This window comes from Ctenocephalides felis, unplaced genomic scaffold, assembly GCF_003426905.1.
Source record: "Ctenocephalides felis isolate EL2017-DRISC unplaced genomic scaffold, ASM342690v1 CF-g0.4_SCAFFOLD_01492, whole genome shotgun sequence".
In the NCBI taxonomy this organism is placed as follows: Eukaryota; Metazoa; Arthropoda; class Insecta; order Siphonaptera; family Pulicidae; genus Ctenocephalides; species Ctenocephalides felis.
This window is the reverse complement of record NW_020537646.1, coordinates 35,981,923-35,995,944: the sequence shown is the minus strand read 5'-3', so window position 1 is coordinate 35,995,944 and position 14,022 is coordinate 35,981,923. Positions and strand designations below refer to the sequence as shown.

Below are 14,022 nucleotides of genomic sequence, written 5' to 3'. Positions count from 1 at the left end.
AAAACATAAACTTCTCCTTCGGGAAGTTAATCATTGCACTATAAGCTTATTTAAAACCATTAAATTTTAGTGTACAATTAAACTTTAAAATGTATACAATTTACGCAGTTGTTTATTTCTTTATATGTAAGCTAGGGTAATTTATTGCCCTTATGTTTTACTTAAGTTGAAACATACATAGTTTACATTATAATTTTTATAAGCATTATAAATACATAATTGTAATATAAAACATACCTTTAATAAAACATTTACACCCATGCAAATATTGTCAACTAAATATATCCAGCTTGAATTTTGATTAGTGTGAAAGCCTTTATTATACCATAATAGATTCCAGTTTTGATCAAAAATTGTTTTCGTTAACATTGTTTAACATTATTTTTAATATAATTATTACACAAATATATAAATTATCACAAGTCACAAGTCAATTCTGGTGAACAAAACCTTTCAATCATCACTGTTTGCAATTCTTAATTCTAACACGTGCAGTAGACACTTTGCATTTATATTTTTATGTTTTATAAGAAGCGGATATGCTACTTCCTTTTTAAAATTTAATATTTCGGTTGACATGTGTAAATACTTTTCACGGACTGAAAACTATACTTGTTCGATTAAAATTTGAAACATGACATTGCCAATATAATAAAGAATGCAATAAACAAACATTGTTTGAAGAGCGGAGGAAGAAGCACTCGACGTGCGTACGCTTCCGAAGCTTCTAACACTGTGCGAGCCGGTGAGACGCGTCGGTAAGCGATTAGCTAAGCGTTCCCACTCCACAAGGGTTCAGTCGTTATCTCGATATTTAAATCTAGGTACGGTATAGATATAAACGCAACTTTAAACCATTGCGTAGTGTATATGTATTGTGTACAGTGGCGGATCCAGGGGGGGGGGTCACGGGGGTCATAACCCCCCTGAGCCTGCTTTAGGACTTAGATAATGATTTAATTAACTTCCCGTAGGGTAAGTTATTGTAATGGGCCGAAAATCGGAATTGAAAATTTTTACATTTCTCGACGTTTTGAAGGTTTCTGAACGTTTTGGCATACCTCAGAAAAAATGGATGTGTGTGTGTGTGTGTAGGTATGTATGGATACAAATTTCCAGTCACGTTTTAGGGCGCACGGATCAACCGATTTGAATGGTTCAAAAAACATTCGATTCCTATTGATAGGGAAAAGAGCTGATTAGTTTTTGGCGAAGGCAGGTCCAGCCGTTTCGGAGATACGGAGCAACAAGTGCAGAAAATAGAAATCGACTTTTTGAGAGAACGGAGTATCCGATTTGAGTGATCTAAAAAAGATTCAATTAGTAATAATTGGGAGAAGTGTTTATTAGTTTTTGGCAAAGGCAGGCCCAGCCATTTCGAAGATACGGAGCTAAATATGTAAAAAATGGCAGTTTTTGAGAGAACTAAGCGTCCGATTTGAATGATTCAAAGAACTTTCTGCTTATCTTAACAAAATAATTGAGTTTGGGAAAAAAAATTTTTTGTTTCAATTTTTTATTTTTTTTTTTATTTTTTGTATATCGAAAATAATTCAGATTTTAATTGTACTTCTGACTATAGTTCTAATATACTTTAAAGAAATAATTTCAACATTGCAATTCAGTTTATACAATTCTTATAAATATTAGACAATGTTATAATATTTATAATAATCTATTTGAAAACATTGAGTATTCCTCGAACATTTCGTTACGGCACGGGAAGTTCCAGCAATTTGCCTTAAGGCACGATGCTACCCACCCCACTAGTTTATGTATTTTGTTACCAAACATATTTTATAACTTGAATATTTAACTGATTGTAGACGAATGGCGGAGTCAAAAATCCTAAAATTTAAGGATTTTTTAATCGTATTGCGAATATATGTTTTATTACAGTTTAGGAAAAAAATTTCATTCAAAAATCTAAAAATTAAACCGATTGAGAGTGGCCCTTATGCATGAACTCTCAGTAATTCTAACATCTGTAAATAGTCGACTTAATCAATATATAAACTAGTGGTGTATGGCATCGTGTCTGAAGGCAAATTGCTGGAACTTCCCGTACCATAACGAAATGTTCGAGGAATATTTTTTCAAATAGATTATTATAAATATTGTAACAATGTCTAATATTTATAAGAATTATATAAACTGAATTGCAAAGTTAAAACTATTTATTTAAAGTGTATAAGTTTTAAACTTTCGTCAGAATTAAAATTAAAATCTGAATTATTTTCAATATAAAAAAAAATGAAAAAAAAATTGAAACAATTTTTTTTTCAAAAGCAATTATTCTGTCAAGCAGAAAGTTTTTTGAATCATTCAAATCGGTAACTCAGTTCTCTCAAAAACTGCCATTTTTTGCATATTTAGCTCAGTATCTTCGAAATTGCTGGACCTGCCTTTGCGAAAAACTAATCACCTCATCTCACAATCATTACAAACTCAATGTTTTTTAGATCATTCAAATCGGATACTAAATCAAAAACTCGATTTGTGTTTTCTGCACTCCTCACTCCGTATAATTAATCAGCACATCTCCCTATGAATAAGAATCGAATGTTTTTGAAACCATTCAAATCGGTTGATCCGTGCGCCCGAAAATGTGAACAAAAAAATGCGAACATACAGAACACACAAACACACATCCATTTTTTCTGAGGTATGCCAAAGTGTTCAGAAACCTTCAAAATGTCGAGAAATGCGAAAAAAAATCATTTTGGATTTTCAACCCATTACTATAACTACCCTTCGGGAAGTTAATAATGACTGATTTAGAGAAGTATACATAATCGCTGTAAACCATTTTAAAGTGAGAAACTATTGCATTTTTTTTTTCAAATATAGTAGTTATTTTTGAAAAATGGTTTGAGTATTAAACATTGATGGAAAACGAACACATACGAAATACGTAGCCGAATACATACACACGTGAATTTTTTAAAAGCGCGGCCAAATAATCCAAACTTTAATTATTATAAGTAAACCACTTGTCACAGGCCTTAATATAGTTTAGTACGTTCATTTAGAACAGAACTCTATCGCCATGCAAAGTTTCATTTAAATCGCCAAAAAATGACAATCTATTATGAAAAAGAAACGACTTGACTGATCTTCGACAGAAACCATTTATTTCCAAATGATATCAATCGAATAGTTTAAGCAACAACGGTTAAGAATTTTTGACAAAAACATGGACGATAATTTTTGCACTTTTCTGCCAATAGTAAAGAAATAGATTGACCAATTGTCTTTTTAAATTTTAAAGATATTCAAACAATTTCATGTTCGATTTTTTCCGATTACTAATATACGTGTTAGTTATATATAACTTAGTTAAAAATGGCAAATTTGCAAAAATTTAGAAAAGATGAATAGAAACACAAACAGAAATCCATCTTTAAATTTCCATAAAAATGTTTTCAAGTACTACAAATTACAATTTTTTTAAAATAAAGCTTTGTCGAATAATAACTTACGGAATGAGTAGTTCATTTACTGCTGAATTAATGCATTTATTCATCATCAAAAATACAATTATTCAATCAAAATAAATGAAATAATTATTCAAATAAAGTTTTATTTAATATGTACAATAACATTTTTAATACAATCAAAGAATAAAATTACAAACCATTAAAACATTAATGTAACACATACATGTAGCAATGCCACTTCACACATAAGCAATACATACTTATAATTAAATTTAATATAATTATATTCTTCATATTGCTTTAAAAAAAAAATAATTCTAAGATGTGGTGGGTAAGACTCCCAATTGTTGCAAGCAAACTATTGCAGCATCGGCTTTAGCTTGCTTTTTGTTCATATTTCCTATACTGGGCTGATATATAACTCCATTTAATTTAACCTTAAATAAGAAATTCTTCCTATGATCAGGACCAGACTCTAAGCATAATTCATAACATGGAGCACCAAGCTTATGTTTAGAAGCATATTCTCCTAGAAGTGATACAGGATGCTTTCCTGATAATGAAAGGACGGGCGCTTTTCGGGCAGGTCTTACAGGAGGAGGAATTCTTCTAGAAACATCTTCATTTGAAACTAAACCTTTCTTATCAAGTTTTACCTCAAGCATTAAAGGCTGCAAAGACCCAGATTTATCTTTACCTAAACCCTCTCCTGGTCTCCAGCCCATTTTCTGTAAGAGATGCATTCCCATGCCTCCTGTGACTGGTGCAGCTCTTTGTAGCTGGTCCCTTTTCGCCCATGCTTGAGTGCCTGATTGCAATTCCTTTGCACTCAGAATATTAGCATCAGTGCTACCTGTAAATTGTCCAGGTTGATATTTGGAAGAAGTCCATAAAGACATATCTTTTTGTGCATTATATAAGTCATTCATAGCATTTATATCCGAAGGATCTTCTTGTAACTTGCGCATAGCTACTAATCTTTGTGATATAATTGTTGATATATCTAAATTTGTAGGCTCTGTATTGAAAACACCACATAAATTACTTGGCATTTCTGGTGGCGGAACTATCTGAGGATAATTCGTCGGATATGAGTATGTGCTAATGTCAGCTTGTGTTTGGCCAAATGAAGTGTTTCTAGAACCTAACATATCATTTTCATTTTCCATAACTGCAAATAATGAAGCCGGAAATTCAGGAGGTGGTGGTAAAGCAGGAGTGGCTGAGGATGTTACTTCACTAGTAGTACTTAATACATTTGTAGATAATTCATCAGAGGATACTTTTACAGATTGCTCAACAGATGCTGCTTTACTAACAGATTTTACCTCTTCATTGGAAATATCTTTAGGCTTAGCCTGTATATATTTATTTGAATTAGAGCTGGCTAACTTTTTATTTTCTACACCTGAATGGACTGCATTTGATTGAGTGGACGAAGGTGAAACTGGTTTCCATTCATTTTCAGTTTTTCTATGGTGAGCTCCACTGGACACAGGAAACAACATTCGTAAATTTTTTACTTGTTCTGCTGTTTTTTCTTGTGGTGTTTTGATTGGTAATTGAACTGCATTTTTAATATTCATCACAATTCCTTTATTATTATTTCTTATCATAAATGGATGATGGAATGGTTTTTCAACTTTTTCCTCTTCTGCTTCACTTTCTCCAGATGATACACTAGATAAATCACCAAGATCTTCATTTTGAGAAAGGTTTTTGCAAAAATCAGTAAGCTCCTCTACTGATTTACCTCCAGATTTTATTGCTGCCACAACTTTCTCTTGTGCTTTTCTATCTAAACCGGCTGAACCTGGCAATGTGCCATTTTTCAACATGTGTATTGCATTTTTTCGAGCTATCGCTAATAAGCGCTTCTTATCAATATCTAAATGAGAAGAACCTCCAATTTTAAACACACGTGACCTAGATCTAGACCTAGATTTGTCTCTAAACTTAGAAGAGACCCTACTTACAGAGGTAGCCCTTGACCTGGATCTAGACCTGGTCCTAGCTCTTGATCTAGATCTAGATTTAGCTCTCGATTTACTTGTAGACTTAGAAGAGATCCTACTTACAGATGTTGCTCTTGACTTGGATCTAGACTTGGTTCTATCTCTTGATTTAGATCTAGATTTAGCTCTAGACTTAGAAGAGACCCTACTTACAGAGGTAGCTCTTGACTTGGATCTAGATCTGGTTCTAGCTCTTGATCTAGATCTAGATTTAGCTCTAGATTTACTTGTAGACTTAGCAGAGATCCTACTTACAGATGTAGCCCTTGACTTGGATCTAGACTTGGTTCTCTCTCTTGATTTAGATCTAGATTTAGATCTAGATTTTGATCGGGTTTTAGCAGTAGGTTCAGAACTAATTTTATCTTTTGAATTAGATCTAGATTTATCTTTTGAATTGGATCTGCACCTGGATCTAGATTTATCTCTTGAATTAGATCTGGATTTAGTTCTTGACTTAGACCTGGATCTAGATTTGGTTTTAGATTCAGTGGGAGCCTTGGATTTGTCTATTGATTTAGATCTGGACCTAGACCGCGTTTTAGACTTAGTTTCTGACACAGATCTACTTCTAGATTTGGATCTAGTTTTAGATCTTGTTCTAGATATCTTTCGAGACCTTGATCTGGAACGAGTTCGAGATCGATGACGTTTTGTATTATAACTTTGCCTATTGCTATATTTATTTGTCCTATTATTATAATTCATGGAGCGACTAATATAATTAGTTCTACTATAATTATATCCTTTATTCATATAATAATTGTTGTGACTGTTGCGAAAGTCCCTACTAAATCTTCTATTTAAAGTTCTGTATTCTTGGCGATATGTCCGATTTTTACTATCCCTGATATTCCACTTATCCTTGTACCTATTATCTTTTGAATATTTTGTACCCCTCGTCCTTGATCTTGAATTATATCTAGACCTTGATCTAGACCTTGATCTAGACCTTGATCTAGATCTTGATCTAGACCTTGATCTAGACTTTGTTTTTGAACGAGATCTTTGTTTTGACATAGTTGGAGTTGATTTTAGTCTTGTTTTAGGCATACTTTTTGATGGAGATCTAGATCGAGACTTTGTTATAGATTTGCTTCTTGATTTTGAAACTGTTTTAGATTTAGAACGAGATTTAGATTTAGAACGAGGTTAGACTTGATGGGGCTTTTCAACTTGATCAGTTGAGATTTAGATCTAGATCGAGATGAAGAAGATTCACTACTAGAATCAGAACTTGATTCCGATCTAGATCCAGAACTTGAACTTGAACGTGATCTATTTTCATTGAATGTTTTGTACAAATTCGTTCTTGTTCTTCACCAATCTTAGCTTTATTTGATACATAGCTTTTAATTGATTGATTTTATCTAGATACTTTTGAGTGGATTTCATTTTGAGTTCCTTCAATCTCTCATAATCATCACTAACATTTTTATTATGGGATTCCTTATCAATTCTTTGCACATTTTGTTCGCAGACAGAACTAAATTTCAATTTTTAATTGTGATTTTGTTTGTTACTTTTGATTTAACGTTTTTATCCTCAATATGTTTTTCTTTGCATTTTATAGGAACTGTGTGCATAGTAATAACTGCCCTTTTTGGTATATTAATGACAGGATTATCAATATTTTTCATATTGTCATCAAATCTACCATTAAAATCATCATCTAATCTTGAATTTAATGATTCATTTACATTGCATATGACATAATTTTCAATTTTTTAGGTTCATCTTCTTCGCTGCTTTCATCATTTGATGTACTACTTCTTGAATGCTTCGAATTTTTTTTCTTCTTTTTCTTGCTCTTATGCTTATGCTTTTTTTTATGTTTGGAGCGTTTTCCTGATTTACTACTTTTGGGTAAAACCGAAGTTATGTCAGGGGCTTAGCATTAAAAGCGCTGAATAATTCTGAAAGAATTTCTGTTGAAGATTTAACATTTTTTGATTGACCTGGTTCCTGCTTATCTTAATAATTGGTAAGTCTAAAGGTTCCTCCTTTATTTTTATATCAAAAATGCCGCCTTGTACGCTTTTCTTTCGGGGCATGATTAATGATCGAATTGAACAACATTAAATAGTTTTATTCCAAATGCCATAATAAAAAACTTGATAGAAATAAATAGAAAACTTGTTAGAAAATAAATTTAGAACATCTCATATAACATTTACAGTACAGCAATTTAAAATTCACTGTAACCTCATAACATTATTGTGAAATGTCATTTTTTGTAACAATGTTTCCTTTAGAGTAAACACAAACCATGGCCGGTAACATAGATAAACAAGTATAAATGGCCGGTAATCTCCAAACAAATGTCTGTAACCCGAGTTTAGTTAGGGCCCCTGCCGCCGGTCGCGCTTATTTTCATGGCGTCCATTGCAATAAATTTTTTATGAAGTGATAACCTATACAACATAATAAGCGTTTATTAAAGTAAAAAACAAATAAGCTGTAGAAGTGCATTGTTTAACGATGAAGAAATACCAAGAAAAATGCATGTATTATGTATTTCCAGCGAGAAACGACGAAGTAAAAGTAAAATGGTTAATAATATTTGCCGGCTTTCAATCTAAGTGAGTACTTTTATTAATATGCATATTTCAAATTACTTTCATTTGATTGTACTATTCTGATATAATTTTTCATTACAGTTTAATAATTCAGAAATAATTGAGACATTCAACTTTATCAATAGTATACAAGTATTGATATGATTTGAATAAATACGCAGGAAAAACCAATAAGAATGCAGTCTGAAATCTTACATTAAGTCAGTTTGGAGAACATACTAAAAACACTAATGATATAATCGTAAGTGGAAGGAAATTCTCAATTAATGGTGAAATTCTAGTGCAAAGGTTAATTTAGGTTTGGCTATGTCATAGGAAAAGTTTATGAGTATTGATAATTGCATTTTGATATTACAAGAAATATTATTATTTGCGTTGTTTAATGATGATAAAGGGAATCACATTGTATAGATTTTCAGGAACTATGACAGGCAAAGTATAATCATGATTAATGGTAAAATTCTAGCTAGTGCAAAGGGATAAAACACAGTTAATGTGCACAGCTTATTGCATTTGACTTTTTGGCTTTTTTTGGCTTATTGAGATGTGTCAATAGCTTTACTCTAAAATGTCTTATTGTAGATGCCATAAGAAAACTATTAAGTACTGTTATAATAATATCAATGATTTCTTTTTCTTTAAGACAATGATAATAATGACATTTTGAAACAACATTTGAATGCACATTAACAATAGCGCAGAAAAGATTCCCGAATAGAGACTGTACATCATAGATATTATGTAAGTTAATGTTAATCAAAATAAATATATATATGTAAATATATATATATATATATATATATATATATATATATACACATACAGGTATGAATTGTGGTTATATATATATGTATAAAAAAAAGAGGGCGCGTAAGGATCACACGCGATTGAAGTAAAACTTTTAATATTGTATGAGTAGGCAATTAAGATAAAAATAAAAAAAAGAGTGCGCGTAAGGATCACACGCGATTGAAGTAAAACTTTTAATATTGTATGAGTAGGCAATTAAGATAAAATTAAAAAAAACATCATATTTGAATTTTAAAAATCATCTTTTAATAATCTGAATAAGATCTCCTGAGCATCGGCACAGCTGTCCTACTGATATTAAGACTTTGAATATGATGTGAAGCTTTCTTCCTAATTTTGTTACCTATCTTACCGGGAAATTCAAACCATAAACGTAGAAGTTCATCATTATCGCCACGTTCTATGTACACTAATTTTCCCACACAACCATTAGCTAAGCCATCACTTACATCAATATTAGTTGTTATTATGTAAAATTTATTCAGAACTAAAATTATTTCATACGGCAAAGCCCCGGTATCAATAACCGATTTTTTTGAAACTGCTGACGAATGTATGATTGTTGATCTGTCGCATGGCAACCTACATAAATATCCGTGGCAGTAGATATTATTTTGTTTTCCATGACACATTTATTCTCTAAGAAAAGTCTTATTCCATGAGGACATAATACAGCAACCTCTTCTTTTGTAAAAAAAAAACGTGATTCAATTAATGCAAGTTCATATAGGGTTTAGCGCTCGACTTACGCATGACATGACGGGAGTGGATACTCGCGACATCAGCGCTTACGGCGTCGTAGTGTTCAACTACACGTTGGCATTTTCGTTGCATTTGTACGGATTTACACCCGTGTCGCGCCTAAAAATTTTTACACCCATATCGCGCCTAAAGAAGTTTTACTTCAAAAATATCATATTTGAATTTTAAAAATCATCTATTAATAATCACATAACATCAATAATAATAAGATCTCCTGAGAATCGGCACAGCTGTCCTACTGATATTAAGAGTTTGAATATGATGTGCAGCTTTCTTCCTAATTTTGTTACCTATCTTACCAGAAAATTCAAACCATAAACGTAGAAGTTCATCATTATCGCCACGTTCTATGTACACTAATTTTCCTACACAACCATTAGCTAAGCCATCACTTACATCAATATTAGTTGTTATTATGTAAAATTTATTCAGAACTGAAATTATTTCATACGGCAAACCCCCGGTATCAATAACCGATTTTTGTGAAACTGCTGACGAATGTATGATTGTTGATCTGTCGCATGGCAACCTACATAAATATCCGTGGCAGTAGATATTATTTTGTCTTCAACGAGATTCAGTATAAATTTATTATATTCCATGACACATTTATTCTCTAAGAAAAGTCTTATTCCATGAGGACATAATACAGCAACCTCTTCTTTTGTAAAAAAACGTGATTCAATTAATGCAAGTTCATATAGGGTTTAGCGTTCGACTTACGCATGACATGACGAGAGTGGATCGCGACTCGCGACATCAGCGCCTACCTGCGTCGTAGTGCTCAACTTCACGTTGGCGTTTTCGTTGCATTTGTACGGATTTACACCCGTGTAGCCTAAAGAAATTTTTACACCCATATCGCGCCTAAAGAAGTTTTACTTCAATAATATATACTTTCATGTACATTTCTATTCTTTTTGTGCTCAGCTTAAAAGGCTGATATGCTAAAATGATATTACATATATATATATATATATATATATATATATATATATATATATATGTGTGTGTGTGAATAGCATGTACATTTATGTACATTTCAGGCGACTAGTGCCATCTCTAGAGAGGAGCTTCAACACTGGAATTAACACTCGAAATATGGTTCGAGTGAGCGATCTATATCACTACTCTTCTTTTATCTATGACACCCCCAAGCCGCGCGACTTGTAACGAAACGTCAGATTAGCTGATTTTAGATAATATTCAAATATGTCAATAACATTTAATTTATTTAAACCCATTTAAAATACTTTATTGATTTTGATGCCGACTTGGATTATGTGCCGTCTATATTCAATGTAGAATTAATATTAGTATGATTATAAGTTTTTAAAAAAATATATAGTTTATTCTAGATATATATCTAGTTTCTGTGATGGGTTTATTAACCGATCCGAACTCTGAAAGAGGGTCTATTGGAAAATTTTTAGCGAAATGGTATACTCCGATTACTTTTGTAATGTGGACAGCAGGTGTGGTTTGGTTCTGTGCATTGGCTCACATACAATTTAATAATGAAAGATATTTTTCTGAAAACGCATTACTCCCTGGTAAATTCTTCTCATTATTCATGAATGATGATATTACATAAATATTTAATTATAAAATGAGAAATTTTAGGATTAGTACAATCTGAAACTACAGAAGAAGTTGCATCAATGTCACGTACAATTTTAAATGAATTGATTATGGAATCACAGCGTTTTCACGAAAGCATGCCATATTCATTTCTTTTGGCTAAGATGCAAGCTATTGGATTAGAAGCATATGAACATAATTTTACATTAAAATACCCGTTAAGTCAGGAACAGGTGAGTTTTATTTGCTTAATGGGATTGAATTTGTTATACTGATATTTATTTCCTAGATTTACGTGGGTAGAAATGTGTATGGAATACTACGAGCACCAAGAGCTGCAAGCACAGAAAGCCTTGTATTCAGTAGCCCATTTAGAAGTTCTAAATCATACAATGACAACACATTACCAGGAATTGCTGCAATGTTATCGTTTGCTCATTTTGCAAGAAGTATGTAGTTTTAATAATAATGAGTAGAATATTGTTTTTTTTAACTGCATGAATTATAATTCAGAGCAAAAGTATTGGGCAAAGGATATAATATTTCTCATAACTGAACATGAAATGTTGGGCATGCAAGCTTGGCTAGAAGCATATCATGGCGTGAGTGAAGATATTGATGCACCGACTGGTATTGCTAAATTTCACTTTATAGAAATATAATACATAAATTATTTGAAAAAGAATTGTATATACTTCAAGCTGTATTTAGTTTTAGAATTTGTTTTTTTTTTTCTTAATTAGGACATGGCAAAGCTCTGAGATCAGGAAAGCTCAAAAGTCGAGCAGGTGCAATACAAGCTGCAATCAATTTAGAATTACATGATTTGAAATTAGGTATATATAATAATATTATTTTTATCATAAAACTAAATTTATTCTGAAGTAACTTAAATAAAATCCAATTTAATAGCTTTTGTCTATCATCTGAACAGATCATATAGATATTAAAGTTGAAGGTTTAAATGGACAATTGCCAAACTTGGACTTAATTAATTTGTGCCATAGAATGTGCATTAAAGAAGATATAAGGAACACATTCAAACATAAATTAGCAACAGGAAGTGGAAAACGAAAGCATGTCTCTTTCTCAATGAATCAGTGGTTGGATAATTTTCATACTATGATGAATATGGTACTTACACAAGCAACAGGGGTAAGTTTTGCTAAAAAAAATATCAACTTTTATTTGAAAATTGAACTTATTGTTAGATGAAAAAATTATAAACATATTCTTAAGATTCTCAAGATTCTTACCTTGGAATTATATATTACATCATGTAGAACATATACTTATATATAAATATATAACATATAAAAATAATAATATATACATAATAAATAATAACGTTTTTCAGAAAAATCTTTTTGAAAACTTATAAAAAATTTTGCTATTGAAAATTAATATTAGATAGTATAAAAGAAGCAATAACTTAGAATAGTTTTATATTTTATAAAATTTTATTAATGAATATTTGTTAATTAAAATTTCATAAACAGATGCCAAATGGTAATCATGGTCTTTTTCATCGATTTGGAATTGAGGCGGTTACATTAGAAGGAATATCGCGAGATGAACCTGCTGCACAATTTGTAAGCCTTAATCCGTCTCAACCCATAAAAACTATACGACTTCTAGAAGACTTATCAAGAAGTTTAAATAATTTACTAGAAAGATTTCATCAGAGTTTTTTTTTCTACATTCTGCCCTCTACTGATAGATATATATCAATAGGTAATAAATATGAAATATTGAATTTGAAGTACAGTAAATAATAATATTTTATTTTTTAGGACAATATATGCCTGCTCTCTGTCTTATTGTTGGTGCTTTATTTATAATGGCATTTGCGTTATGGCTTAATATTTTTGAAGAACCTGGTAAATTAAAATAGCAACACATAAAAGTTTTTTTCATGCTGATAATATTTGTCTTTTATATTATTATAATTTATAGGTGAGTCTGACATTCAAATATTATCAAAGAATATTGAATTTGATTTGCTGTCAATTGGTGGAACAGTATTATTTTCTCATGCCATTGGTATTTTCTTAATGACAATACCAGAAATTTTAACTAAATTGGGAACTAGATATTTCAGTTTTAACACTGATGTATCTTTATTTTATGGATATTCACTATTAAGTATAATTACTATACTGGTTCCTTATGTTATCAAAAAATTTGCAAAGTATTCAGCTTATGATTGCATTGTGTTAAATATCTTAGCAATGTTAGAATTAGCTACATTGTTATTAGCTGTTGGGATGAATAATTTTTCAATGGCAATGCTTATTGGCAGCATCTTTGTACCATTAGCTACATTTTTAACACCAAAAAATAGGTAAGATTATTTCGAAACACTGTTACAATAAATTAATAAATAATATATGTAACTAAGTGAATATTTTTTACAGGTTTACAAGAGGCTCAAAAAATTTTTGGCTGTTGTTACAGCCATTGGTGTTATTTTCTCTATTTATCATGGTTTCTAGTTTTATTTATTTTCCAGAAGAAGAATATATGAGTGTGTTAATAAGAAGTTATACGGCTATAAAAGCATCGATAACTTATGGAGTGGTTGATTCAATAGTAATTTTTTTTACAGTTTTATAAATTGTAGTTAAGAAATATTGTATTTTTTTTATTGCAGATTTATGGCAATTGGGCCTTCAATATGACGACAGCTTTCCTAGTACCAAATTGGATTTTGTTTTGGATTGTATACAATACAAATAGCGAAGTTAAATGTAAAAATCAATAATGATAATAAAGACTGATAAAAAATAAATATAATATTACGGATTGCTTTTTTGCATTATTGTCAAATACATG

At 31.1% G+C, this 14,022-nt stretch overlaps 2 protein-coding genes across 3 annotated transcripts; one reads left to right on the top strand and one right to left on the bottom strand.

Moving 5' to 3' along the window:
• Window positions 1-3,757: 3,757 nt before the first annotated feature.
• Window positions 3,758-7,509, bottom strand: LOC113371199 (protein SON-like). Its single transcript, XM_026611841.1, has 4 exons — window positions 7,425-7,509; window positions 7,156-7,345; window positions 6,779-6,941; window positions 3,758-6,598 (listed from the first exon to the last, which is right to left on the bottom strand). The coding sequence occupies exons 1-4, from the start codon at window positions 7,507-7,509 to the stop codon at window positions 3,758-3,760; spliced, it is 3,279 nt and encodes a 1,092-aa protein (XP_026467626.1).
• Window positions 7,510-10,830: 3,321 nt separating this feature from the next.
• On the top strand, window positions 10,831-13,985 carry LOC113370174 (glycosylphosphatidylinositol anchor attachment 1 protein-like). 2 transcript variants are annotated; one of them, XM_026610847.1, is made up of 11 exons: window positions 10,831-11,159; window positions 11,230-11,420; window positions 11,477-11,636; window positions 11,701-11,793; window positions 11,931-12,023; window positions 12,122-12,342; window positions 12,687-12,921; window positions 12,981-13,067; window positions 13,144-13,531; window positions 13,605-13,779; window positions 13,841-13,985. In XM_026610847.1, the coding sequence occupies exons 1-11, from the start codon at window positions 10,985-10,987 to the stop codon at window positions 13,949-13,951; spliced, it is 1,929 nt and encodes a 642-aa protein (XP_026466632.1). In that variant the 5' UTR covers window positions 10,831-10,984; the 3' UTR covers window positions 13,952-13,985. The 2 variants fall into 2 exon arrangements, with proteins under 2 accessions (XP_026466632.1, XP_026466631.1); XM_026610846.1 differs by having other exon boundaries at window positions 11,701-11,817.
• The last annotated feature ends 37 nt before the right edge of the window (window positions 13,986-14,022 follow it).

What these genes read in the sequence shown, in the direction of transcription:
- LOC113370174 (XM_026610846.1), top strand. Translation starts at nt 10,985, where the DNA reads ATGGGTTTATTAACCGATCCGAACTCTGAAAGAGGGTCTATTGGAAAA. An exon ending in ATTACATGATTTGAAATTAG is followed by an intron (nt 12,024 to 12,121) that starts GTATATATAATA and finishes TCATCTGAACAG; the next exon opens with ATCATATAGATATTAAAGTT. An exon ending in TGATAGATATATATCAATAG is followed by an intron (nt 12,922 to 12,980) that starts GTAATAAATATG and finishes TTTATTTTTTAG; the next exon opens with GACAATATATGCCTGCTCTC.
- LOC113371199 (XM_026611841.1), bottom strand. Translation starts at nt 7,509, where the DNA reads ATGCCCCGAAAGAAAAGCGTACAAGGCGGCATTTTTGATATAAAAATA. An exon ending in AAAATTATGTCATATGCAAT is followed by an intron (nt 6,942 to 7,155) that starts GTAAATGAATCA and finishes ATTGAAATTTAG; the next exon opens with TTCTGTCTGCGAACAAAATG. An exon ending in ATCAAATAAAGCTAAGATTG is followed by an intron (nt 6,599 to 6,778) that starts GTGAAGAACAAG and finishes TAACCTCGTTCT; the next exon opens with AAATCTAAATCTCGTTCTAA.